General features: G+C 51.6%; 1 protein-coding gene across 11 annotated transcripts in view; it reads left to right on the top strand.

The window, feature by feature from the left end:
* RARB (retinoic acid receptor beta) overlaps positions 1-25988 on the top strand; it is a 771365-nt gene that overhangs the window by 728118 nt on the left and 17259 nt on the right. For all 11 annotated transcript variants that reach the window (XM_086674190.1, XM_086674188.1, XM_086674193.1 and 8 more), the window contains one exon: positions 15036-15196. In XM_086674190.1, coding sequence (XP_086530316.1) covers positions 15036-15196 — 161 coding nt within the window. The remainder of the gene's footprint in view (positions 1-15035; positions 15197-25988) is intronic.

The raw sequence follows: 25988 nt of genomic DNA, 5'->3' as shown, positions 1-25988 counted from the left end.
TAAATATTTTTAAATTAACGACCACATTTAGAATTGACGGCAGGTACCCCAGGGCTCCCTAGTGTTGCTCCCCTGTTTTCTTGGATGGGAGCTGTCTTCCTGATAGATCCCAAACGCTGCCTTGTACTGATGGCCACACCCCAACATATGGATTAGTAACAAATAGGTGGCCACGGGTGGGAGGTGGGAATCTTCCACCACTTCCTCGCTTTCTGTTTTAGGCACTGCTTTCCTCTCCCTGCTGAGCCCTGAAGGCCGTGTCTACCTTAGAAGGCATGGGCAGATGTCTTTTTGATTAAAAGGAGAGAAAAGCATGTTCTGGGTGTGGGTGTTAAGGGAAGGGCAGAGGGAAGTGAATTGTGCAGGTCTGGCAGGAACGTCGTGTGTTATTTCTTGGACTTCTTGCATTTTTTTTTTTTTTTGACCCCTCGGCTGAAGCGTTCCCAGGACGAAGACTTGGTTCTCTGTTCATGTCAGGCATCCAAGTACGCAGAAGATGGGGAAGATGGCTTTATTTCTTTTCCAGACGACTCTCTGGAGAAATAAATACCTGCGAATTAACGTGGTGTAGGCCAGAAAGAGGATTTTTGTGAACTAAATAGCATTTTAGCGATCCTTCACAGATGAGGACAATTTGGGATGATTTATTTATATTGAGAAACTGATAAGTTCACTCCAGGGAAGGCTAAGTTGGCTCCAATCTGGCCGACGCTTCACGTGCTGAGATGGACTTGGTGGGGGGGGGGGGGGGGGGGGGCGTGGCGTATTTCTGCTGTTTCATTTTTAACGTGTTCCTTGAGAGTGGCCTGAGAGTGACCTCTCACTAGGGTTCATGGCAGCCAAGGCCAAATAGGAAAATTCCTTAATTATAGTCCTCGTTACATTCTTGGTAACACGAATCTTTTTAGAAAGCCAACCAGTTCAGGAATTATTCTGTGAGCAGTGTATGGTTTGGGGTTGGAATGGTGTTTGAATTCTAGCCCTGTCGGTGACTGGCCATGTGACAGTTACGGCACACAGGCACCGAGAATTCCGCACATCACGTTCCTCTTTCTTTGTCCCCTCGCCATTCTCCAAACCGGAAACCAGCTGGCCACCCCTTTCCCCTTCCCACCGCTTGTCACCCCACATCCCTTACCCTGACCCTTCCCCATAGTCCCTCCCTGGCTCAGACAGCCCTCTTCTTGCGCTTGGAACATCTAGCAGCCACCTCAGAGCTCTCTCCATCCCCGGTCATTTCTCCACCGAGAACAGAGCCACCTTCCTAAAAAGGCAAGTCTGATCATATCACTGCCATTGTCACCCCAAACGAACCTAAGACCCAAGTCTCCTTGGCAACATTCACGGGATCACGTGAGCTATGGCCCAGCCTGAGCCTGAACTTGAGCCCCGGCCCTGTGTGCGGAGCTTCAGAGCCTCCCCGATGCTTCTGTCCAGCTCTTCAGACTTGCTCTGTCCTCTGCCTGCAGAGCCCTCCCGTCTTCCAGCCTTGGCTTACCTAAAGCTTCCTCTTCCTTCCGTTCTCTGCGTAGACAGACCTGAGGGAATGCATCTTCCAAGATCTTCCTGCTCCATGCTGCCCTTCCAGCGGGCCTCTACAAATGAACAATTTCACATTCCCCCGGAAATTCGTACAGCTTTTCATGTTTGTAAACGTGGATGCTTCTACTGACCTCCCTTACAGGTTTGATTATAGAAAAACAAGTTTTCAAGTGCCTGGACTCAAGGGTATTTCCCAGGTTGAGTTTTGAAGGGCTTTCTCTGGCCTCCTCCTAACCCTCCCCGCCCCCAGTCTGCCTTCCGCCCTCGTGGCCCTGCTATAAATGTTCTCTTGAAAGTCGTCGCTTTCTCCATTGCCAAAACCAGTGAACTTTGCTTCCTCTTCTTTCTTTCTGACTGTCAGCCGCAGTGGCCACTTGGCCAGGCTGCTGCCGCTTTGGATCCTTTTCTCCGTGGAAATCCATTTCCATGATTTTTTTTAGCATCCCAGTTTTCCTGCCCGCTGTTCATCTGCCTCCACCATTGTGTCCTGTTCCCTTTCCCACCAACCGCTGGCACTTCCCAAGGCCCAGTTCCTGAGCCTCAGTTTTTCCTTCCTCTCTCTCCCGTTGCTTATCTCCCTCATGACCTCGGTGGTCCTCCTAAGATTTCGGCTCCTAAATGATCTAACTTCACACCTGTCCTCTGGCCTGATCCATAGAGCCATCGCTTCCCGGATTTGCCGTCTCAGTTTCTGGTTCCCTCCCGTTAAGCCAGACTCATTACTTTCCTGCCCCACACTGGATTCCTTATTCCCCATCAGCTTCCCCAGTTTCCTTTTATTTGGGATACCATCCATATCCCAGTTCCAGCGTTAAAAGGCTTTTTCTTCACCCCCCACATTGAACCCATTACCTAGCCCAGCGTATGTTTTCATTGCGGGGTTTCCTAAATATCCCTTTGCCCCGCCTCTCCTCATTGTCCCTGCATAGATTAGATGTATCTAATTTTCTCTCCCCACCGATCCTCATTCTGCACTTCCTGTACGGACACCAGCCACCCTGCTCTCCTACAAACCTGATGCAGACATTCCAGGACGCATTTCCTCATATCCCCCACATCCAGAATGTTCTTCCCACCTCTTTCTGCTTCCCCACTGAGACCCATCCTTTGAAGGCCATCAGAAACCAACTTCTGTCATATAACTGTGTTCTGTCCCATGCTCAGGCCTTTCCCAGAGTGTTCTCTTCATCAAGAGTGGCTCCTGCCCCTTCAAGCCTTATTCCTTCATTGAATATTTGTTGAGTGTCCTTGGAAAAGACACCGCACTAGGGACACGAGAATGAATAAGACCTAGGATACTCCTATGGGGCACTCAGCTCAGTATCCCTCTACCCTGTGATATTTTTCGTGACTCCCACAGACTGAACTGTCAGCTCCCTCATCTGTGGATCTGAATACCATCTTACAACGTACACCGTAGGTTTCGTATTCCTGTTGCTTCAGTCAGTGAATTAATATTCTGACATGTAACTCATTGCATGATAGTTATTTGTTTAGGTGATTATCTTTTACTAGAATGTGAATCTCTTAAAAATAGTAGCTATTTGAACGGATGAAAAGCTAAATAAACAGATGAACACATGGGTGGCTGGGTGGATAAATAGATGAAAGGTTAGACCAATGGATGAATAAATGGATAGACCAATGGAGGAAAAAAATGGGGAGGGAGGGCTAAATGATGAACACATAGATGAATAGCTGAATGGATGGACAGATGCATAGATGATGAAAAGATGAACTGGAGAAATGGATGGATGGATGGATGGACAGATGGATGGATGTGTGAAAACAAACCTATAGTTAAGAGAGACTTCAGTGGTAACCCTCCCATCCATTGTAAGAATACCTTTTAAAATAACTTTGAGAGCTAAGGTAACCTCCAAAAACATTAAGAGTAAATTTAAATTAATTCAAAAGTTTTCATGTAATGAACTTTTTATTTTTAAACTGAATTGACTAGCTATATTTTTTCTTCTTTTTCACTTTAAAAAAATTATTTAAATCCAAGTTAGTTAACATCTAGTGTAATAATGGTTTTAGGAGTAGAATTTAGTGATTCATCACTTACATATAACACCCAGTGTCATAGGAAAGGAAGTTCTGGTTAATTGACTAATCATATCCAACAGTAGGCTAGCATGTATCTCATATGTGGATGGCCAATTCTCTAAAAATTAAAATTCATAGAATGCCTTTAGAACAACAGCTGTACTGAACAATACTCATTTGGTGATTCTGAAAACCCTTAGAATCCTTAGAGCTTCAAGGATACCAGTGAGAATCACTTAGGGATATATAAGCTGGCATAAATCATTTAAATGCCTTAAGGTGAGAGTTTTGCATTTTAACTAGGTATGTAACGTCCACCCATTCATATGTAGACCCTTGCTCTGGTGATTTGGGTTTCCGAAATTGATTTGACAACATGCAGGCCCTTCTCTGCAGCAATATCCTAAATAGGGTATTGGGCACACATCAGCAAACATGCCCACGTTTGTCTCTCTCTCGGATACCTCATTGACACACGGATGGTGCAGGCAGAGATTCATCAGGTGTATCAGGCAGTATCTGGAAAAGTTGGAGCCCAAGGAGATGAACGTGGCCGCATCGGTTTACTAAGTCAAGTTCACATGGAAGTTCCTGCCATGGAGATGAACCCGCTGAAAGTTTCAAAATTGCTCAGCTTACCTATCCTCCACCCTCCCCTTAGTCTCCAGTTACGTGGGCCCCAGGCTGGAGCACTGGTCTTACCTTGGATGAAAATTCTTTCCTCCCTCCCTCCTTTATTTCTTCCTTCCTAATTTTCATTATCGCTTTCTCTTTCCTTTCTCTACTGCTGTCTTACATTTCACATTTGAAAGTAGTCCACGTATATTAAACCCTCATCGTCTGTATTATGTGTCTCCTACATTTCATTTGAGAAATAACGCATACTTTATTTGACTTCGAATTTTCAGTAGCTCCAGGACTCAATAAACGTTTGGTGAATAAGAAATCAGTGTAGGGCTCCCACTACTTTAGTACATATTACAGTGTGTTGCAATTATTTGCGTATCTAAATATATATAAGAATTCTGTGTGTGATGGAAAAGAAAGAATGTCCCCATTTTTCAGATGAGGAAACTGAGGCTTCGGAACACTTAGGGATGACCCTGAGTTTGCACGGGCAATAAATGATGGACTAAAATGCAAAACTTTGGAATTTGACCCTTGTCCTTCCCACCTGGCAGTTGTACCTTTCCTGTTTATTCAAAACCCATAGAGAACAATTTCATAATTTCTGCATGGTGTAACAGATATGGGCAGGATCTTGAACCTTGTGTTGGAGGAATAACAAATTGTCTTCTTCCTCGCCTTAACCACTGAATAAAAGCAACCGTTGATTCAGACATACCAGGGGGCAAAAGCATACGTGGCTATGTGCTGCTGTCGCCATAAACACACTCTTTACCGACGCTGTATCAGTTAGCTATTGCTGTATAACATACTCCCCCAAAGCTCAGTGGCTTGAAACAATAAGCGTTTATTATCGCTTATAAAACTATTGATCGGCTGGGTGGTCCTTCGGGGTCCACCGGGCTCTCTCGTGAGACTCTGGTCAGCTTCAGATAGGGTAGGCAATTCTGCTCATCTTCTCTGAATGCCCTCCCAGATTTATGGGCACGTTGGCTCTAAATTGATCTCAGACGGTCTCAGCCGGACTCACTGGGCTCTCCTCCACACGGTCTCTCATTTTCCAGCAGGTTAGCCCAGGCTTGTTCAGGCGCAGTGATGACGTTCTGAGAGGGGCAGGCAGAAGTGTGCGAGATCTCTTGGAAATGGTATAATATTACTTCCACTGCATCCTGTTGGTTAAAGTGATTCACAAGCCACCCCAGAGAGGTGGGCTGTGGAGTTGTCTCCACCTCTTGATGGGAAAGGCTGCAAAGTCAATGCAAACAGGGTGAAATAGGAAGACACAGGGGATTAGGGCCACGTTTGCAGTCAGACCACCATGCAAACATGGCTCCCCTTTCCAGGCACCCCCCATCTGATGCTCCCGTTCTGCAGGGCATGTCAAAGGGTCATGCTCCCCAAGAGAAATTCCTGAGCCTCCTCAGAGCTTTCTCCAGGCTAAATGCCTCGTTTCTGTTTTTAAAAAAATGTTTTGGGGCACCTGGGTGGCTCAGTTGGTTGAGTGTCTGACTTCGGCTCAGGTCATGATCTCACAGTCTGTGAGTTCGAGCCCCGCGTCGGGCTCTGTGCTGACAGCTCAGAGCCTGGAGCCTGCTTCAGATTCTGTGTCTCCCTGTCTCTCTGCCCCTCCCCCTGCTCATACTCTGTCTCTCTCTCTCTGTCAAAAATAAATAAACATTAAAAAAAATAAAAAAATAAAAATTAAATGTTTTAAGAGGGAAAATATAACAGTGTCACGGAGGGGTGCCTGAGTGTCTCAGTCGGTTAAGCATCCAACTTCGTCTCAGGTCATGATGTCACAGTTCATGGGTTCAAGCCCCACCTCGGGCTCTTTGCTGACAGCTCAGAGCCTGGCACCTGCTTTGGATTCTGTGTATCCCTCTTCTCTTCCCTTCCCCCACTCATGCTCATTCTCTCTCTCTCTCTCTCTCTCTCTCTCTCAAAAATGAATAAATGTTAAAAAGAATGGAAAAAAAATGTCAAGGAGACTACAATTCGTTTTCTCAAAATTGGGTTTAGAGAACAGTAGGAATAAAAATTTTGACCATTAGAATTTATCATGATAGACATTGTTGTTTAATATTTGGAAGCACGTAATTTGCCATGATACAGGTTTATCTGGAAAGTCTTTTGAGAAATTTCTTTTTGTCATCCCCCTCCTTCCAGTCACATACTGCTTTGAAAGGCAGTCCATGGGCCTGGATCTCTGTTCATCATTTACCCTAGATGTATGGATCCTTACTCTAAGACAGTTGATTCCTGAATCTGACACTGCCCGCATTTTTACAAAGAAGTTACAGTTAAAAAAAAAAAAAATGCACCAGTCTTTCAGATACAGGAGGGTAGGTTGAACTCAACAGAGTGAACTTCAGCTTGATATAACAAAGAACTTCCTGCCCACAAGTATGGCTTATGGGAACAGATACTGAACTCTCCTTTTTGTAAACTGGAGATAATTTAAAAAGAACATGAGTTGATCATGCCATAGGTGTGAGGGTTTACTTACTCCTGAGTAAGACACAGAGGGCGACAACCTCAGTGTCTTAAATTTCCATTAAAAAAAAATTTTTTTTAATGTTTATTTTTGAAGGAGAGAGAGAGACCGAGCGTGAGTGGGGGAGGGGGAGGGGAAGAGAGAGAGGGAGACACAGAATCGGAAGCAGGCTCCAGACTCTGAGCCATCAGCGCAGAGCCCGATGCGGGGCTCAAACCCACGAACTGTGAGATCATGACCTGAGCCGAAGTTAGACGCTTAACCGACTGAGCCACCCAGGCGCCCCTTAAATTTACATTAAAAAAAAAATTTAGTGTTTATTTATTTTTGAAAGAGAGAGAGAGAGAGAGCACTCTCTCTGAGAGAGAGAGACAGGGGAGGGGCAGAGAGAGAGAGAGAGAGGGAGACACAGAGTCCAAAGCAGGCCCTAGGCTCTGAGCTGTCAGCACGGAGCCCAACGCTGGGCTGGAACTCACAAACCCCCAGATCATGACCTGAGCCGAAGTCAGACCCTTAACCGACTAAGCCATGCAGGCGCCCCTTAAATTTCCATTTCTTAATGTTCAGTTTTATGCCATCAGTTAAGACCTTCCTCTCAGCCCTCGTCGTGTGGGATGGCTCTGTCCCAAGCCCAAAGCCAAGGGCACATCTGCCTCCCGCGGACAGGATTTGGTCACTGAGAGTAGCCCGTTGCCATCCAGGGGAACGTGCAGAGAAGCTCCACTAATTATGAAGGAAGGTGTCTCAGAGGCACTTCGCACCTTCTCACCTGCTCATTGTCAAAGTTCCCGCTTTTATACCTCATGCAGGAATATTTTATTGTCCCTGGAGTTGAACTTAGGATGTTTCCTATGGTTCGTACAAGACTCTTGCCCAAAGGAGAGGATCTGTCACTTGTAACAGAGCTTTAAACTCTTGCCTTGCAAGGTTGCCCACCACATGGGGCCTGCCTGGAAAGGAAAATGGCCAGGGCAGGGCTGGGCAGGGCTGGGCAGGGCTGGCCACGCAGGCCAGACAGAGGAGGAAGAAAGGATTTGGAAATGAAAGGCAAAGGGGAGGCTCTCCACTCGAGAGGAGGTAAAACCTCCATAACTACAAGCGACCAGGGAGAGGAAACGGTGTTTCACATGGTTTTAAAATTTTTATTAGTATAATATTCCACTTTAACCGGAAAGAGGTATTTGGCATTTGGTACATTATGATATTTCAGAGATTTTCTGTAAGTGCTTTGAATAACTTTAAGAAGCTGAGCTAGGCTGGTAGATCCTTGTTAAACTCCGAGAATGCTATGTCCAGACTGCTTCTCTTATGACTTGCATAGTTAATATTCTGTAAAAATTCTAAGTATGCTCCCCTGCTCCGTCACTGGCACTGTGAACGGCCAGGCCATCCCTTAACACGTTGCACTTGTGGGGGGCCGGGGGGGGCACATCGCCTTTCCAAGTCCCCACCCACATGCTGCTGCCTCCCAGGTTGGAGCCCTGCAATCACAGTATTCACTTAACAGATACTCTGGTGCCCCGCCCTCAGTCTGGTCCCAAAGGCCTGTGTCCCTGGGTGTGGGGTGGGGGGGGGGGGGACTTCCTTGTAGCCTCATTCACTAACCTCCTTTCTCTGTATTTGCGCAAACTTCGACTAGTGCTTACGTGGTTAAGTGCTGTGTGAGGTGCAGGACACGGTCTCCACCTTTAAGGAGATTCTGATCTTGAGGAATATTCACTCGCCCAACTCCGCCCACCTTTACCGTGGGACCTACTGCGCTCCACGTTTGAGCGCCAACCCCCACACCCCGAAATAATGGGAAAAGTCTGTCTTTGTTAGTCCTACATCCATCTGCCTTCAGATCCATCGGTTTACGGTTCATCTACATAATTAATTCAGCAAAATTATTTTTAAACTCAACTCTATTTTTGTGGTTTTAAGTGTGTGGGTGTGTTAGTTACAGGCTCTCCCCCGTGCACAGCCACCAGATAGGTCACATCACCAACTGTGACCCATTGTTTCTGTAGTTAGCAAGGTGAAGACTCCAGATGAACGAATCCCAGACTTTAATATTCGAACAAGAATAAACAGATCGCTATGCTTCCTTTGCTACACTGAACATAGAGAACGTTATGGGCAAAAACGCCGTCGACGGCATTTTCCTTTTTCTCTTTCTTTCTTTTTTTTGCCGTCATGGAATCTTTAGCGAAGCGTTGTTTTCATCTCTTCCTGAATCCAAGTGAAATCCACAGCTTTTGCATGTTTCCCACATTACATTTTTATTGTGTGCGTGGAAATCAATATTCTAGATACATGCACAAGTGCACACATTAAAATGAACATGACTTCATTTATTTCCATGATTAGACATTCAAATAAAAGTGCTTGGGTGTCTGTTTTCATATTCATAGGTCGAGATCCGTACATCAGAGGTATTTGTATAAGTGACACTTTTATTACGTTCATTTCATTTGCAATATGATAGTGGATCATAAATATGTTACTTTTACGCCACCAAGTCTGATTTGTGGCGCTTGGCCCTCACAAGGAGAATACTTGATATTTTATGGAGCACCTTGCGTTCCAAGAAGCGCTTTGCAGACATCAGGCCCGGCTCGCCCAGGTGTGTAAATCATACTCGTGACCCTGCGGGCGCCCCACCTGCTTTGTCAGCCTGCTGGCTCTGGCCGCGGTGGCTCGAGTGGTTCTTGAATGCCCCGCGGGCCCCGACATGGAGATGAGACCTCTGATTTCTGGAAGGAAGAGGCTCGGGTGAGCTCTTGTTGCACACAGAGCAGACTCCACATTTAGTCACATGCTCACCTTGTCCCTCACAGAACAGTTTCTGAGCCCCCACTGCAGGCCAGACACTGTTTTCGGCCCTCGGGAGACAGAGACAAAATGTGACGTTGGCCATCCAGATATTCAGACCGGGAGGGGATGGCCCTGTGAGACGGTAATCGGCCCCCACCTTGAGATAGGGGCTCCGACACAGAGGCGACGGTATGTGCCCCCACCATCCCACTGCCCGTGCCTGTGGGATGCACTGTGCCTGAAAGCCGTCGGTCAACCCTCGGATCCATCACAGGTATATTGGTGCCCGTGGCAGCCAGCATCCCTTCCGTGGGAGTGGAGGGAGAGGCCAGCCACCAACGTCACAGGCGGCCTTTGGGGCTGAGCATCAGTTGTACAGCCCGGACTCCCTAGGCTCCCACCTCCCTTCCCATCCCTCCCCTCAGCTCGCTCTCCCCTTTCCCCAGCATCAGCCTCCCCATCCTGGATCAGAGCCCCTTGTCCCTACACACACACACACACACACACACACACACACGCCAGTGATACACATGCACCATCCTTCATGGCACCATGTGGCAGAACTGTGAATGTGTATGACATGACCAAATACAGTGGTTAAGAATGAGGACTCTGGGGGCGCCTAGGGGGCTCAGTCAGTGGAGCGTCCGACTTCAGCTCAGGTCGTGATCTCGCGGTCTGTGAGTTCAAGCCCCGCGTCGGGCTCTATGCTGACAGCTCGGAGCCTGGAGCCTGCTTCGGATTCTGTGTCTTCCTCTCTCTCTCTGCCCCTCTCCCGCTCATGCGCTGTCTCTCTCTCTGTCAAAAATAAATAAACATTAAAAAAAAAAAAAGAGTGAGGACTCTGATGCCAGGGTGTCTGAGTTCAGATCCCCACTACATCATTTCTAAAATGCATGGCCTTGGGCAGGCTGCTTAGCTTTCTGTGCCTCAGTTGTCTCATCTGCAAAATAGGCATGATAATGATAGTGATCGGGTTGTTGTATGGCCTAATTATGAGTAGAAGGCTTTGGGGAGTGCCCCATAGCTGCTAGGGTAGCTGTAAGTAACTCTTTCAACATTGTAAGAATTCTCCAGGATGAGTCACGGTAGGTATCCTAATAGCGATGCCCTGTTCTCGTTATTATTGTTACTGTTGTCACGGTAGGTATCCTAATAGCGATGCCCTGTTCTCGTTATTATTGTTACTGTTGCTGTCGGGTGATGAATGTCTGGCTCTCACCGTAAGTGAGCTCCACGGTAGCAGGAACCATCTGTGTGGCTCCACTGTTATTTCCTCCCTGCAGCAGATGGTCCCTACTAGAGGCTCAGACAACATTTGAATGAATGAATGGCCAGAAAACGAAGAAATGAGCCCATCTGTTCATTTGGGGCCGCTCCCATGTGGCTTCTGGAGAAGCATCACTGCCACTTGCAGCCGTGGACCTCGTGATAAAGCCCACAGATCCTCAGTGTTCAGGCCCACCATTTCCACGTGGAAGGGCCTTAAGTTCTTCTTCCTGTATGGCCAGGCCGTGTGAGCCTTGATGGTAGACTGGCCGTCCCACCTAGCAGACGTCCGTGCACCTCTGGGAGGGCGCCGCTGCCTTCAGGGAAGCTCTGAGAGGGGCTGAATCCCCCGGGATGATGATGAAGCCAGTGTCCGTACCAGGTCCCTGGCCCCCTGCAGCACCTGTATCACCCCCTGCCCCATACTGCCCCAGGTGCTGCCGACCACGAGTCCCCCGAAACTGGACGAAGCCACCGTCCCCAAGCCCTCATGGCGTCCCATGTACTGCATCGCCTCCTTGACTCTGGTGGCTCTTGGCAGCCATCCCCATGCGTGGCCCAGATCCCACATCTGCAATCCACCGTAGTTTAAAACCATTGAGCAAGGCAGTTGTTGAAGCCATGTGTTTACGAGACACATCCATCAACTTATGAACCTTTCCGTGATTGGAGCATCGTTACCAGAGGGTCATTGCGTCTTGCAGTTGGAGAGGAGTACCCAAGAGTCCCAGTAGCCCTTCGGTCATGGAGACAGTAGGAAGGGCACTCCGCCTTGGGAGGGCAGGGAGCTGTCTGGAAGGGAGCCTATGGTGTTACACACTGGTCCCCTGGCAGTCAGTCAGCTGGTAAGAGTGCTCTGAGTTTGGGCCTCAAAGCGCAGAAAATGGAGCTCTGGCTTTACAAATGGCGGGTGCTGTCTGCACAACCCAACTGAGTGCCCCCACTCGGTGCCCTGTTACAGCTCACCAGGGTCCCCTTCCCACCTGACCTCACCTCTCACTTTCGGGCTTGGTACATACAGATGATCCGTGGGGGCAGCTCACGGAGTGCCCCCCCACCACCTCCCAGGTAACCTCCAGGGCTGGCTTTCCTCGCATGAGTTTTCCAGGTGATGGTCCAGGGGGCTGTGGGTGGATGGGGGACGGTGAAGCAGAATGCTGAGAAGCGCAGATCCTTCTCAAGGTCCTACAGACTCGCCTGGGGATGTGATCATGGGTAATTATGTGTGTGTGGTTCCTCTGTCTGCTTTTGTGTATATTCCACTGAAATCTTGGCTTGACTACTTTCAAAGAGGGTGATCTTGGGCCTCAAGCTTCTGAGAGTGTAGAAATGGAATTTTAATGCCTACCTCACCCGGTTCACGGTGGAATTCAGTGAACTAGAATTCTTGAATTGCTTAAGGCGGTGGCTCGCCCTTGCTAAGCAATCAAAAAGTGGCATTACCGTCACTGCTGTGTTGGGTGGTCACAGGTCGCCATCTTGGCTTCTGATTCTAGTCACAGCAGTTCGTGGTGTTCAGTGACTTGTGGCCTCCCTCAGGGGGCTGGGTTTTTTTTTTTTCCTTATTTTAAGGTATAATTCACAGAGCGTAGCATTCATCATTTTAAAGTATGCGGTTCAGTGGTCTGTAGTATATTCACAAGGTTGTACAGCCATTCCCACTACCTAATTCCAGAACATTCACATATCCCTAAAAAGAAAATCCCGTTAGCAGTCAGTGCTGATCTTCCATGAGCCCCAGCCCTCGGCAACCACTGATCTGCCTCCTGCCTACCGGTTTGCTTTCTCTGTACGTCTCGTATAAGTAGAACCACACAACACACGGCCTTCTGTGACTGGCTTCTTTCGTGGAGCATAACGTTGTCAGGGTTCATCCACGTTGTAACGTGGGTCTGTACTTCACTCCTTCGTGGCCAAAGATATTCCGCCGTGTGGATGCGCCACGGCCGTTTATCCATTCGTCAGGTGATGGACATGTGGGTTGTTTCCACCGCGGGGCTGTTTACGGGAAGCGCTGCTGTGAACATTGGTGTACCGGTTTTGCATGAACGCGTATTTTCTGTTCCCTTGGGTGGACCCAGGAATGGGATTGCTGGATCGTGTGGCAACTCTTTAGCTTCTCCAGGGACTGCCAGACTGCTTCCTTAGAGCTCTGTTTTGGAAGGACCCTCACTGCTCACGTAGGGCTCTTGTGTTAGCAAATGACGAGAGTCACGGGCAGGGGTCAGGAAAGCCCGCTCACCTGCATGGAGAGCCCGTGGTGCTCACACACGAGGCGTCAGGCCCCAGCCTCCCCTCGCAGACCCAGACTCCGTCCTTGAGGAGCGTCGTGGGGGCGTCTCGGCTGCCGTGCGCCACCCCTTTCCTCACGGTCCCTCCTTTGCTGACCGTATCCTTTGCTTTCTAACTGCTTTAAACCATATGCTGTCTTCCTCCCCCTGCGCCCCACACCTGCTAGGAATGGTCTGGGCACTTGGCCAGTCTACACGGAAAAGTAATACATTTGAGGCTGAGTTACTTCACACTGTCGTTACCACTCCCCTTAATCTGGAAATGTTCTGAGCCAAAGAACAGTGTCATTTCAGAGTCCTGGGGGAGGAAAATCCTCTGGAGAGGTATTGTTTTCTCCTCAAACGTGTCCGCTCCCTTAAGAGCGAGTGAGTCCAAGCGAAGAGAGAACTTGTCAACTGTGTAAACATTCTTCAGTCTCTCTGACACTCAGTTTCTTCATCTGTACGATGAGTTTAAAATCACCTCCCTGATCAGGGGATTAAGTGAGATGCTGCGGACACGGTTCCCAGTGCAATGCTTAAGATGCTCGAGAAATGTGAATATTCGCCCCGGCTGCCCTCCCTCCGGGTCAGGAGTAAGTGACTTATACAGACACTGGGATCCTTCAGTACCGTTCACGCACTCCCTCCCCATCCCCATCTGTTTCCTTCCGCCTTGCTGCGCTCCCCAGCTCCCCAGGCCTTCATTTCAGTCTGCCCCATACGGGGCCTCGGGATCCTCACCGTGTAGACCCAGGGAGCTGCCAGTTCTCAGATCACCCCGGGTGCTCTCAGGGAGGCAACACAAGCCAAATCCTCTTAGGGCAGATCGGATTATGACCTGGGTCATTTTGCAGCACAGATTCGCAGGTCATGGCGGTGGCATACACGGCCAGGTGGTGTCCAGCCTGGCCACCCCCAGGTCCCCGGGGAATGGGGACGCCCCGGAGGGGCTTGCGCGGTCTGGTTTCACCTGTTGGCCTCCCTGGGTTGCGGTTCCCTTCCCCGGGAGATCCTAGCCCGAGGCCAGAGCTTTGCGTGACACTCGGGTTTGAAGTCATCTGAGAGCTCTGTGCTGCGAGGGGAAGCGTGGGTTTCCACAGCCCCGGGTCCTGGGACTCGACGCATCCTGGCGTCACGCTCAGCTGCGAAAGTGCTGAGGCAAAGACCGCACCTGCCGAGGGGTCAGTGGGCCAGACAGGATGTAGAGTGGAGCGACTATAGATGAATAAGCAAATGAGTGGACCAATCGTTTTTCAGGCCAGGGGCCCACAACGCATAGATTATTGTTTTAAAATAACTTTTTTTAACAATAAGTGATCATAAACATTTTATTTAAATGTTATATATGATGTTTACAATGTGTAATACGTTAATACAGTATTTGCAAATAATCATAAAAGATTATGTGATGAATACCAGAAGTCTAGGAAGCAGAAAAGCACGAAGGGACAAAAATCACCATCCCATCACCTTTGAGATGAATCTCTTCAAAAGGGTCCGTTCATTCAGGAAACTAAAAGACAATAACAACAACAAAAACAAACCAGAAGGCTTGGCTAGGAATCACGAATCATGATGCAACAAGGCTTTTTGTTCAGCAACATGTGTCCCGGGCCTGAGTGGTTCCCTCGGAGCCTCTGGAACTGGGTGGGAGGGAATGGGGAGGCATTTGGAAAAATCCATCTTTTGAGGACTGGTCCACATAGAAAGTTCTGTCCAAACAAACTGAGGCTCTCAGCCTTTTGGGCGACCCTTAAAGTAACTCTTTAAGAATTACTTGGCAGGTGCACACGCAGACAAACCTTCCTCTCTGCCTGGCCCTTCTGGCCGCCAAGCCTCTCTTCTTGGGAGATGTGTTCATGGCACCTTTTCCCACTGTTCCTGTTCCAAGTGTCAAGTGAGTCCAGGCAGCGTCGGGAGATGGAAGCTTGCAGCACAGGCCCGGCCGTTAATGACCCCTGGTTTGCCTTCTCTCTCATTTCCAGCTGTCAGGAATGATAGGAACAAGAAAAAGAAGGAGCCTTCGAAGCAGGAATGCACGGAAAGCTATGAGATGACGGCTGAGCTGGACGATCTCACAGAGAAGATCCGAAAAGCTCACCAGGAAACCTTCCCGTCACTCTGCCAGCTGGGTAAATACACCACGGTAAGAGACGCTTCCGCCCGAGGCTGCCGGGAGGGTAGGTGCAGGCCCTTGCATGCGTGTTGGCTCCCTCCTTCCCTCTCCCCTTGCCCTGGAGGGCACGTCCACCCAGATTCAGGCCAGACCATGTAGGTGGACGGCGTGGGGCTACGCAGTGGCCGCCTCCCTTCGTGTGGTGGCCTTGGCACAGTCACTGAGAAGGCTGGGTGTTTCCTCCCATCCAGTCACACAAGCATGCGTGCGCCCAGGAAACACAGACTGAGCACTTACTGTGTGCAGGCCGTGTGCAAGGCACTGGCAACATGAGTGACCAAGATAAGGTCACTCCTCGAGGGGACACACAGCCTGGTGAAGGAGACAAGGGAAACCGGTGAGGTGTTGCAGCCGTCATGACAGACGCCTGTACAGAGCCCGGGGGGGGGGGGCGGGGCACGTAGAGGGGGCACGGGGCCATCTTTTAAAAACCTACCTCCAGCTGTGAAGTCCAACCAACGTTATGGGGCCCTCCCCTGGGCCGCGGTCTGGCTTGAGAGAGGGTGTCAGCCCCCTAAGGCAGGGCTGGGGAAAGCACAGGCGTGACTCCTCCCCGGGGAGGCGGGAGCGCCCGCTGCGCTCCCAGAGCTGTGCCAGAAATGGCTCTCACTGCGCGTAGACATGAGGACAAGGCAGGAGGGGCAGGATGTGGGATCGAGGGTGGGTGACGTATATTGACGGGTCTGGGACATGTCACTGAAGACCCATGAGCTACTTCCATTTTTTTAAGCTGGTTTTTGCATGTATTATGTTCACTGAGACCAATTCCCAGGGCATGGCACGTAATAGGCACTCAATAAGTTGTTGAGTGAATGAGTGAACGAATGAATGAATATAACTAGAATGCTGTTCTGGCCTCCTTAACTAGCTTACGTTGCTTGCCTAAGATGCTGGTAAATGTATTTTTTAGAAATCCAATTATCTGCGGCACCTGGGTGGCCCAGTCGGGGAAGAGGCCGACTTTGGATTCCGGTTCAGGTCATGATCTCACGGTTGTGAGTTCGAGCCCCACATCGGGCTCGGTGCTGACAGTGTGGAGTCTGCTTGGGATTCTCTCTTTTCCTCTCTCTCTGCCCCTCCGCCCACCTGAAAAATCAAGAGACATTCAAAGAAATTTTTTGAAACCCAGTTATAGCCTTTGCCGGTTGGGTGACTGGCACGCCGGGAAGAGAAGAGCGTGAAAGGTCCCGAACGTAAAGAGGAAACGGTGATGCAGAAAGACCAGGAACAGTGAGCACAGGGGCTGCGAGGCCGCTTTGGGGAGCTTGCGGGCGTGCCTTTGAGGGTGCCGTCACCGCTTTTTCTGTAAAAGGGGAACGGTAACCGGAAGCAGGCGCAGAGGGTTTGCCATGAGATCAGTCCGAGAACGCGTCGGGAGGCTTCTCGGGTGCGGGTGCGCGCGGCTGCCCGGCGGGTGGCCGCAGTTAGGCCGGGCCACACCGAAGTCTGGCTCAGGGGGCGCCGGACGGACCCAGAGCGGTGCTCCCCAGACCTCAGCGTGCTCACTTCTGAGGCACCTGGCTGTCTTGCTGACGGGCAGGTTCCGATCCAACAGGTTCAGCGTCGCGATGGGGGCCGCGGGGGCGTTTCAGGCGAGGCTGCAGACCACACTCTGCCTGGCAGAGGCCGTGAGCCAGACTCTGAGTAGCAAGACCCAGGAGGACTTGGGGACCCACCCAGGCCCTTGGTGTCAAGGAGGAGAGACGTTTGGTGTGCTTCACTCACCAAACCGGGCCCAGGGAAGGGCCTGATTCAGCGGACAGGCCCCCACCGAGCTTGGGGAACGGCATCCTAGCCCAGAGCAGACCCAGAGCAGGACAAGGCTGGACGCCGTAAAGGAGCTTCTCTTTTAAACCGAGAGGCAAAGTAGGCCCGTGGACCAAGAGGTGGCACAGGGTGACTCATCAAGAGCAAGGACGCTCAAACCAGATGAACGTGGCTTCACTCCTGCTCAGCCACCGATCGGCCATGCGACTATGTGCAAGTTATTAACTTCTCTCGGCCTCATTTTTCCCATCTGTGGAATGGGGATGATATAGAAGGGTTAGAAAAATTCAGTACTTCCTGAAAAGCTTCAGCAATGGGACCCGTAAAAAAACAGTGACGTGGCAGAAGCCACAGCCACCACGTATCCATTCGCTGTGTGTGACCTGATGCTCCGGGCACCTGGTCCCATGCCAGGTGTTTCTGGCACTACAGAGAAGCAAGGTGATTCATTACCGGTGCCAAGGAGAGTATCACCTATTCCTTTTAGAAATACTTCCAGGCACTGTCTGGGGCTTAGTATCAAGGTGCACGCATCCTGACCTCAGCAGCCGGGAAATCAACTGACGATGGGCCCAGGGAAAGGACAGAAGGAGGTGAGGGGAAGGGCAAGACTAAATTGGGAGTGACCGGGAAGTGAGAAAGAAATAGCCTTGCAGAACCTTGAACGCTCAGGAATTTGTATTTTAGTTTGTAAATAATGGAAAAGAATAGACATTTGTCATCAGGAGCCTTTATTGTTATCGCCATTATTACTACGGCTAATATTTATTGAGCATTTACTATGTACCAGGGACCGTGCTAAATAAATATTAAATCTTTGACTCCTTATGGGGACATTGTGAAGTGGGTATGGTTGCTTCCATATTACAGATGAGTAAACTGAGATGAGAAAGCTAATTTATTTTCCCCGGGTCTCATAGCCAATAAGTGGGACTTGACTGTGAACAGCCTGAGTCCAGGGACAGCCCTTTTAACCATGCCATACACAGGATATATGAAGAGGGCGGATGGCAAGGTAGAATGGAAGGAGGAACCACTGGGCATCTAGGTGAGAGGAGGTACCTGTTCTCAAGGAATAAATACACCGTGAGCTCCGGAAAAGACAGAGTAAAAGAGAACAGTCAAAGTAGGGAGGGCTTTCTGGAAGTGGAGACTTTGGAGCCAGGTCATGAGGTGAGAGACATTTTCTGACAATATCCGGGATCATTTGCTACGATATTAGGGGCCTCTCCCTTCTGGCCCAGGCGGGATCCCTTAGTGTGGTCTAGGCCATCCCCCAGGCCCTGACTCACCTGGTAACCCGATGAAATGGCGTCCACTCTACTCTGGGGGAAGGCTGGGCAAACACAAGGTGTAGCATTGCCTCTGCCTAGAACACATGCCCTGGTGTGGCCTGGCTTCCTAAAGGGCCTGGGACCAAAATGCTCCTTCGGGACAGACCTCCCTCTGATAGTCGGCATAGCTCCTTCCCACCCCAAAAGCCAGCCCAGGATTCTGGTCGGCCTCGGCCTCTACAACCTTCCCTTCCCCCGGGCCTCCCTCCAAACCCGGTAGCCTCTCCTCTTGGATTCTCTTTACACCACAGGTCTGGTTCTCCCTGTGTCCAGGCTAGTGAGGCTGCCTGCCCAGCCTTCCCAGAGAGCGCAGCAGGGGCTGGCAGGGCCCCAGCCCTGTCCCAGGGCTCACACTGCAAGCGGGACCCTCCCTGAAGGCTTGCTCTGGCTGCCGGAGCTGCTTGGCTCACGTGGGGCACTAACGCCCCACCCAAGAACAAATAGAAGCTGGTGGGTGAAGCCGTAGCTTCCTTGCCTCTGGGGAGGACACCCCTTAGGTATTCTCTAAACCATTTCCCAGGGCTTCCAGCAAGAGGAGCCCACGTGCCCACAGGGATGGTCTTCCTGGACCTCTTTCCCCTCCCCCCCCCCCCCCCCCCCCAGTGCTTCCTGAGACCTTTTCCCAGTAAGCTGCTTGCGTTCAGATCCTAGTCTCGGGGTCCGCTTTTGAAAGGCCCAAGGCAGGGAGCTTCCCTGACGGCCTCCAGGACCCCTCCCCATCCGTCTCTCTTTGGTGAGACACCGTCCGTTCCCATCATCCTAAGCACTTTGTGGGGACTTTCTACACCTCTTTTGGATCCAACAGGGAAAGTGGAAATACACCTGTTTTCCCTCTCCGAGGGAACTTAACCACACGTAGGGCAGCCGACCTCCTTCCAGAAGCACGCTGCCCATTTGTGGAATCAAGTCTGCTCGGATACAGCCTCTCATCTGGCTTTTCTCTTTATTTCTACTCTGTACACAGATCTAGCTCAGTTTTTATTGTAAGCAGCTTCAGATCCTTTCTGGAAGTAGGTGGGGATATAAATAAATAACAGCAGCCATAACACATTCTCGGCAAGCTCTTAGTTCCGAGTTGAGCTTTTTTTTTTTTTTTTTTTTTTTTTTTTTTTTTTTTATAAAGAGCTTTTTTTAGACAGGCAGTTGCTTCCACTGTGAGGAAACTTCCTGCCATCTTCACTAGCCTGGCATCCCTGTCAGATGCCTTTGGAATAAGTGGGCAGAGAGGAATTAAAAAGGCAGCTAGCCACCCACCGACAGACCTTTGAAAGAGTAGTTCCTTTTTCTTCTCGAATTAGGGTAGATTTGGGACAAATGGTCAGGCCCGAGGAGGCAGCAGAAATGGGTGGGGAGGCAGGAACATAGGTCCCCCCACCCCCGCCCTCCACACCCGGCCCGGGCAGGGCTCTGACCTCCAAGCTTCAGAACCAGTCTCCTTGGGAAGATTCCTAACCAGTGACCACCCCTCCAAAAACCAGGAGGAGCGGGAGGGGGATCCCAAGGGAAAGGTGGAAAACAGGGCAGGGGCTATTTATAGAGGAGTCTCCAAAACAGAATGAAGAAGCAAACCAGAGGAAGCATCCTAGCTCTGAAGAGATTCCCTCTGTTTCCATGGGTCCAACTCCAGCAACTGTGTCATTTGGGTTTTCGGGCTTCGTAGACCTACGGTCTTGCCTGTGCATGATCCACCAGAGGAGCCTCGGCCCCCTCCTCTGCAGAATCGGATTTGCACAGTGCCCGCCTCATGGGATTGCTGGGAAGGCTAGTGAAACAGCTGCTCTAGAGCACCCAGTGCACGTTCTGGCGGAGAGAGGTGCGAAACGGGCATGTCTCCTCTGGATCGGGTGATGAACGCCGTGTGGAAATAAGCTGCCCTCCGCGAGGCTCGCGAGGTTGGGCTGTGGAGATCTAAGGAGCCCTTAATCGACTCAGAAAAGTGGCCACTAACCGAAACATTAAACAAAGCTCCAAAAGACTCCCCAGGAGACGAGTGCTTTAGAAAAGGAAGGGTGTTGTAAGCGGTTCCGGCCATTTGCAGACTTGGCCTTCATTCTAGAAAACTAACCCTGGGATCAGCCCAAGAAGCAGGACCTGACGCTCAGGAGATCAGCCTCCCCCCCACCACCAGGAGAGATGCATGGTGGGGGCAGTGGGGGGAGATGGGGGCATCTCGAGGCCCGAGTTCTAATCCCCACTCTGCCACCTCCCAGGTGTCTGACCTTGAACAAGCTCTTATCTTTTGTGAGCCTGTTTTCTGCCAGTGAACATACCTGCCCTGTCTGTATCACGTACACCGTGCTTTCATTTTCTGACACACATTGACTGTATCCCTACTGTATTCGTCTCCTAGGGCCTCCATAACAAAGTACCACAAACTGGGTGGCTTAAGCCAACAGAAATTTATTGTCTCACAGCTCTGGAAGCTGGAAGTCCAATATTAAGATGTCAGAAGGGCCATGCTCTCTCTGGCGGCTCTAGGGAAGAATCCTTCCTTGCCTCTTACAGCTTCTGCTGTTGAGGGCAATCCTTGGCACTCCTCGGCTTGTAGAAGCATTACTCCGATCCTCTGTCTTCACGTCCGTGCACATCTATCTCTGTCCACATTTCCCATTATCACTGGTCAGACTAGATTGAGTCTGACCCAGTGACCTCATTTTTAAGTTGATAACCTGCGTGGAGACCCCATTTCCAAATAAGGTCACATTCTGAAGTTACTGGTGTTAGGACCTCGACATATCTTTGCGGGGAGGGGGACACAATTCAACCCAAAACACCTGCGGAGTGCGGAATTGGAGCGCCTGGACATTCACCCTTTCGTGCGGTCTGCTCTTCTGTGAAGTCTGGCTGAAAATCAAATGTTGTCACATGTTTTGTGAGCTTTTAGAAACCTCTGGCAGTACACGTCACGAGTCTTTGGCTTTTAATGAAAAATGCCCTCTAGGCACTGTGCTACATTTCCCTGGATCTTACCGCGCAGTGGGGAAAGGAAAAGACATTTCCGGTCAAGGGAATAGCACGAGCAGGGCCAGGCGTTTGGCAAAGAGAGGACTGGATGCAGAGCCGAAGGAGATCGGTCAGGGCTAGCTGGCGGGGCCTTTGTGAGCTGGAATAAGGTATGTGAGCATTGGCAACAGAGAGCCCAGTGGGGTTTCTAGACAGGAGAAGCAAGCCAAGAGGGTGAGCCCTGGCTGTTCCGTGCCTGGCCAGAACGCTTTGGCAGGTAAGCAGGGCAGAGCTTTGGTTCATTCTCAGATGTGTGCCCGGAGTTCCAGAAGCCATGAGTGGCCTTTCAGAGTAGCTGAGACCACCCCAAAATCTAGCATCTCCTGGACGTCCTCTGGAACACTGATTCATACTCTGGTATGTTCCAAAGGCTATATCCCAACACTCCGCCACGGTCCCCCCCGAATCTCTAAGATCACCAGCCGTGAAGGGGCTGCAGCCGTCCAGGGGCACCTCATGTGTTGGTCCCAGAATCTTAGGCAGGGAGGGTGCAGGAACACCCCTAAAACATTACCTTCAGGGATATCATGCTTGCTTCTAGGCAGACTTCCAAGAAACTCTTGGGGAGGTCCTGGGTTCGAGACCCTTGTTACTGCCCACGGCCCGTTACTCAGAGCCCTGGCTACCCAGGGGCTGCTCCCTCGCCTGGTTGCTGGATGGCTGCCAAGCTGCCTCTCCCCACCTGTTGGAAGCGTCCAGGTCTAAGGAGAATGCGAAATGTGTGCTGAGGGCCTCTGTGCCTCCCTCCTCCCACTGACGGACACCCCCCAGCTGGTACATTCCTAAGGCCGTGTCGTCCTAGCGCCTAGATGCGTGTTTGTTGACCACCGAGAGATGCTGGCCTGGCACAGAATGCTGTCCTCATAATGATGCCACGGATCTTTCAGCCACCCGCTGGGAGCATCCGGCACCTCCAGCCAGGAGGGAGATGGCAAGTGCAGTAGCAGTCTCTAGAAGACAGCAAGGTCAGGCCGGGAGCAGAATACGAGGTGACCCCGGAGCGAGGGGGTGGGCGAAGTGGCGTGATGGCAGGGACTGCCAACACTGCCTCGTGAGGCCCCTGTGCCCTCCGCCTGATGGCCGGGCGCCTTGCACAAGTGACTTGACTTCTCTGGGCCTCCACCACGGCCACATGGGACAAGAACAGCTCCCACCGGATGAGGGTGCGGGGAGGAGGAGAGGGAGCTGTTTGTGAAGCTCTGGGAACCGCGCCTGCCTCTGGGGGCTGTTGGGTGGGACATTGGGCCATGTGCCCTGGAGTGTGGAAGACAGGAGCGTCCTGCAAATACAGCTTGGGCATCAGCCTGTCCTGTGGTCGACAGGCAGATTCAGGCCTAGGGAAAGGGATGGGGGGGAGGGGGGCGGGTAGCCTAGCAGACGTGCCCAGCGTTCCCTGGGAGACTTACCTGTTTATTATTTGGAAGAGTTTGCATCTCCTCCTTGGCTAAAAAAGGAGCAACACGCAGCCTGTCTGAGCCGCCTCAGTATCCGAGAGCTGCCACAAACAGGACTTTAAGTCACTGGTGATTCCGTCCCCGTTCATGGGTCTCTTTCTGCAAGCAGCGGCAATCGGGACAGGGATCCCTCTGCGTGACAAAAATGGCCGTATAATTGGATTTCATGGCGGGGTTGGGCTTTGCTGCTGCTAAAGATGGCCCTAGGGTGGCCCCTCCGTAGGGTCCCGGCCGCACAGCATTCTGGGAAGGCAGGCTGGGGCTCCCACCTGGAGACGGGCTTCCCCCCACAGAGGAGGAGTGGGGGAAGGAGAGGGGGGACATGGGAGTCAGGGGGCGAGAGTTGGAGGAAGGCCTGCCTTCCCCCCTTGGTCTTGGCTGAGCTTCTCCTTAGCTGTTAGCAAGGGCCTCCCCCACCACCCCAGCTTCTCACTCTCTCCTTCTCCCCCCCCCTCCCCGCCCCCCCCCCCCCCCCGTTTCGGAAGTGCCGGAAAACCCACACTTCCCTCCGTGCTCCCCGTAACCGCCTTCCTTACCGACTCAAACAAGCAGGGCTCTCCATTTGCTGCAGCTGGCAGATAATATATAAGCCATTTTAAACCTCATGCCTATGAATCGAGCAACCAGTATAATAAAACACCAGGTTATTTTGTGTTTTATTAACTGCCTCTTCCCTTCAGTTTGCATAATAGTGAGTTAGATTTACATGCCATTAAGACGGCGGTGCATTATTTTTAATAGAAGGTACGACAGGCTTCTCTCCCTCAGCCCAGAGTGTGGTGAAGTAAGCTCATATGATGCTGATGAAGGCTGCGTTCACACTCGCTGGGTCGGGGCAATGGCTTTTTTTCCAGATGGATACTCTGTTGTCAAATGATCGCCCGCCGCAGGCTCGCCTCTCTGTCCCTCTCTTCCGTGTCATCTTCCTACAAACGGGATAAACTGCCTATTAAATTTAATTACAGCCCGAATGGCCTCACGTCTTGCTCTTGTGTTCCCCTGAGTGTACTGTGCTCCACCAAGGTCCTTGAGGAAGGAATGAAATCAATCTGGAGGATGCGCGCCCACTTTCTGCCGGGGGGTGTTGCGGAAGGTAACGTCGGCGGCCACCTTTTGGAGGCCTTCTGAGGCGTCCCCACCCCCACCCCCAGCATTAAAAACGAAAGCTCGCTTTGTTGACGCTCTGGGCTGATTTTCACAGAGGTGAGGAACCCAAGATTGGGGTGCACGGCACCCTTCTCTGAACTGTTGACATTTGTCCAAGGCCTGAACACCAGGCCCAGGGGGCCTCCCCGTCCATCGGGGTGGTTCAGTTCTGCGTCCGGAGGCAGCGGCGGCCTCGTGACCAGGCCTAGACCCCCGCCCGGAGAGCCCCATCCTCAGAATTCTGGTCTTCCCGAGACCTGAAACTAGCAAGGATTTAGGGAAACTTCATTCCTCGCTGGTTCATTTAACGCGTACTTACTGAGCCTCTGTCTGCCGTGTACCGGGCAGTGCTGTAGACACTGAGGACAAAGCAGCGTGAAATGGGACAGGGAGACCCCGCGTACGTAAGTGAAGGCCAGTGTGTCAGGAGACAAGCACAGTAAACTTCGAGCAAGGTGGGGGGCACGGAGTGCCAGGTGGGGGGGTCCTGTAGTTTTCAGTAGAGGAGGCCAGAGTGGGGCTCAAGAGAGAGTGACGTGTTTGATCAAATACTTGGAGGAAGGAGGGAGTGCATCATGTGGGTAGCTGAGGGAACAGCAGTCCGGGGGGATGGAACACCCAGTGCAAAGACCCAGAGGCAGGCATATGCCCACCTGTTCAGGGTAAGCAAGAGACCCGTGAGGCTGGGTGGAGTGAGCTGAAGAATAGTGGGAGGACGGGAGGTCAGAGAGCAGGGCCCGGATCTGGGGAGGCCTTGCAGGCCAGTGACATGACTTTGGCTCTTGGGATGAAACGAGAAAGCAGTGGAGGTTCGGAGTAGTACATTGACTTGCTTTGACTTTTGTTTTCAAGGGATCCCTTTCGTTCCTTTGATCAGGACAGACTATAAGGCAGCCAGCGTGGAATGAGGGAAGCCAGGGAGGAGGCTGTTGTAGTGATCCAGGCAGGAGATTCTGCTCTGGAGATTAGAGAAGGAAAAGTAGAAGAAAACCAACCAACCGCTTTCTTGGGTGTGTGTCAGTGCGGTCCTAAGCAGAAGCTGAGACCTTCAGTAATTTCCGGCAAATCCTTAGTGGCGTTCTATTTCCTGTGTGTCCCCCGAGCATCCTCCTTACTGGCTAAACGAGGAAAGCCAGGTTGAGGCTCGTAACGGGCCATGGAGTGGGAACCAGTACGGGGACTTGGCTGGCCATGCTGCCTCTGCTCCAGAGGACAGAGGAGAAGACGGTCATTGCCGCTGTCTGAACCCTCCGGCAGTGCCGTTGGCAGTTGGCACTGCTGAGGAAAGGGGCCCGACGCTGACCAAACCCCCCGGGACACGCCAGGCACCGCCTGCGCCCCCGGGACCCTGTGCGTCTCCCTGCAGCCTTGGAGGGAGGCTGTCCCTCCTTACCCCCGGGAAGACTGAGGCGTCGCTTCCGGAGGGCTCGCCTGTCGGGGATCAGGTAGACCTGGGAGCCACTTCCGGCCCCTCGTGGGCAAGTTAGCTCTCCTCTCTGAAAGGGCTTTCCCTGTCTCAGGATGACTCGGAGAACAGCCAGCCCCTCCTTGGCCGGTGACCGTGGGGTTGGGCGAGGTTCGGAGCCCGGGGCCTGCCTGGATGGCTCCTGCCGTGTGGCACGTCCCCAGAGCACCGGGCGCTTTCCCTGCCCCGCTGTCAGCTCACCAGGGGAGGGTGCACGTCGGGTGTGCTCAGCAGTTACACCCCGGCCCCTGGCGGCCTGAAGGTGGATCAGGAAGCATTGGCGGAACAGAGGGTGGGAGCAAGAGAGGAAGTCGAATGCGTGAGTGAAGGAAGGAGTATTCGAATAGATGGAGGAATCCGGCCAGTAGGTGCCCGGAGTCGGACTGACATCTAATCTTCCCGTAGGGGGGATGAGAGGAGGGCTTCCCCCTGATTTCTTCGGCGGCTCCCCCAGGAACCTGGGCCTCAGGGTCCAGAATGAAAGCTGCTGGGGGGGTGAGAAGGCCGGTCCCTCCCAGAAGGAGCAGCTGTGCCCTCCTGGGGCTCCCCTCAGGGAGCTGTGTCCTAGCACCGAGCGAGCGTGTCCCGAGAGC

Source organism: Puma concolor, chromosome C2, assembly GCF_028749965.1.
Source record: "Puma concolor isolate L17-30 chromosome C2, mPumCon1.1.hap2, whole genome shotgun sequence".
NCBI classification, from domain to species: Eukaryota; Metazoa; Chordata; class Mammalia; order Carnivora; family Felidae; genus Puma; species Puma concolor.
This window is presented reverse-complemented; position numbering and strand designations above follow the sequence as displayed.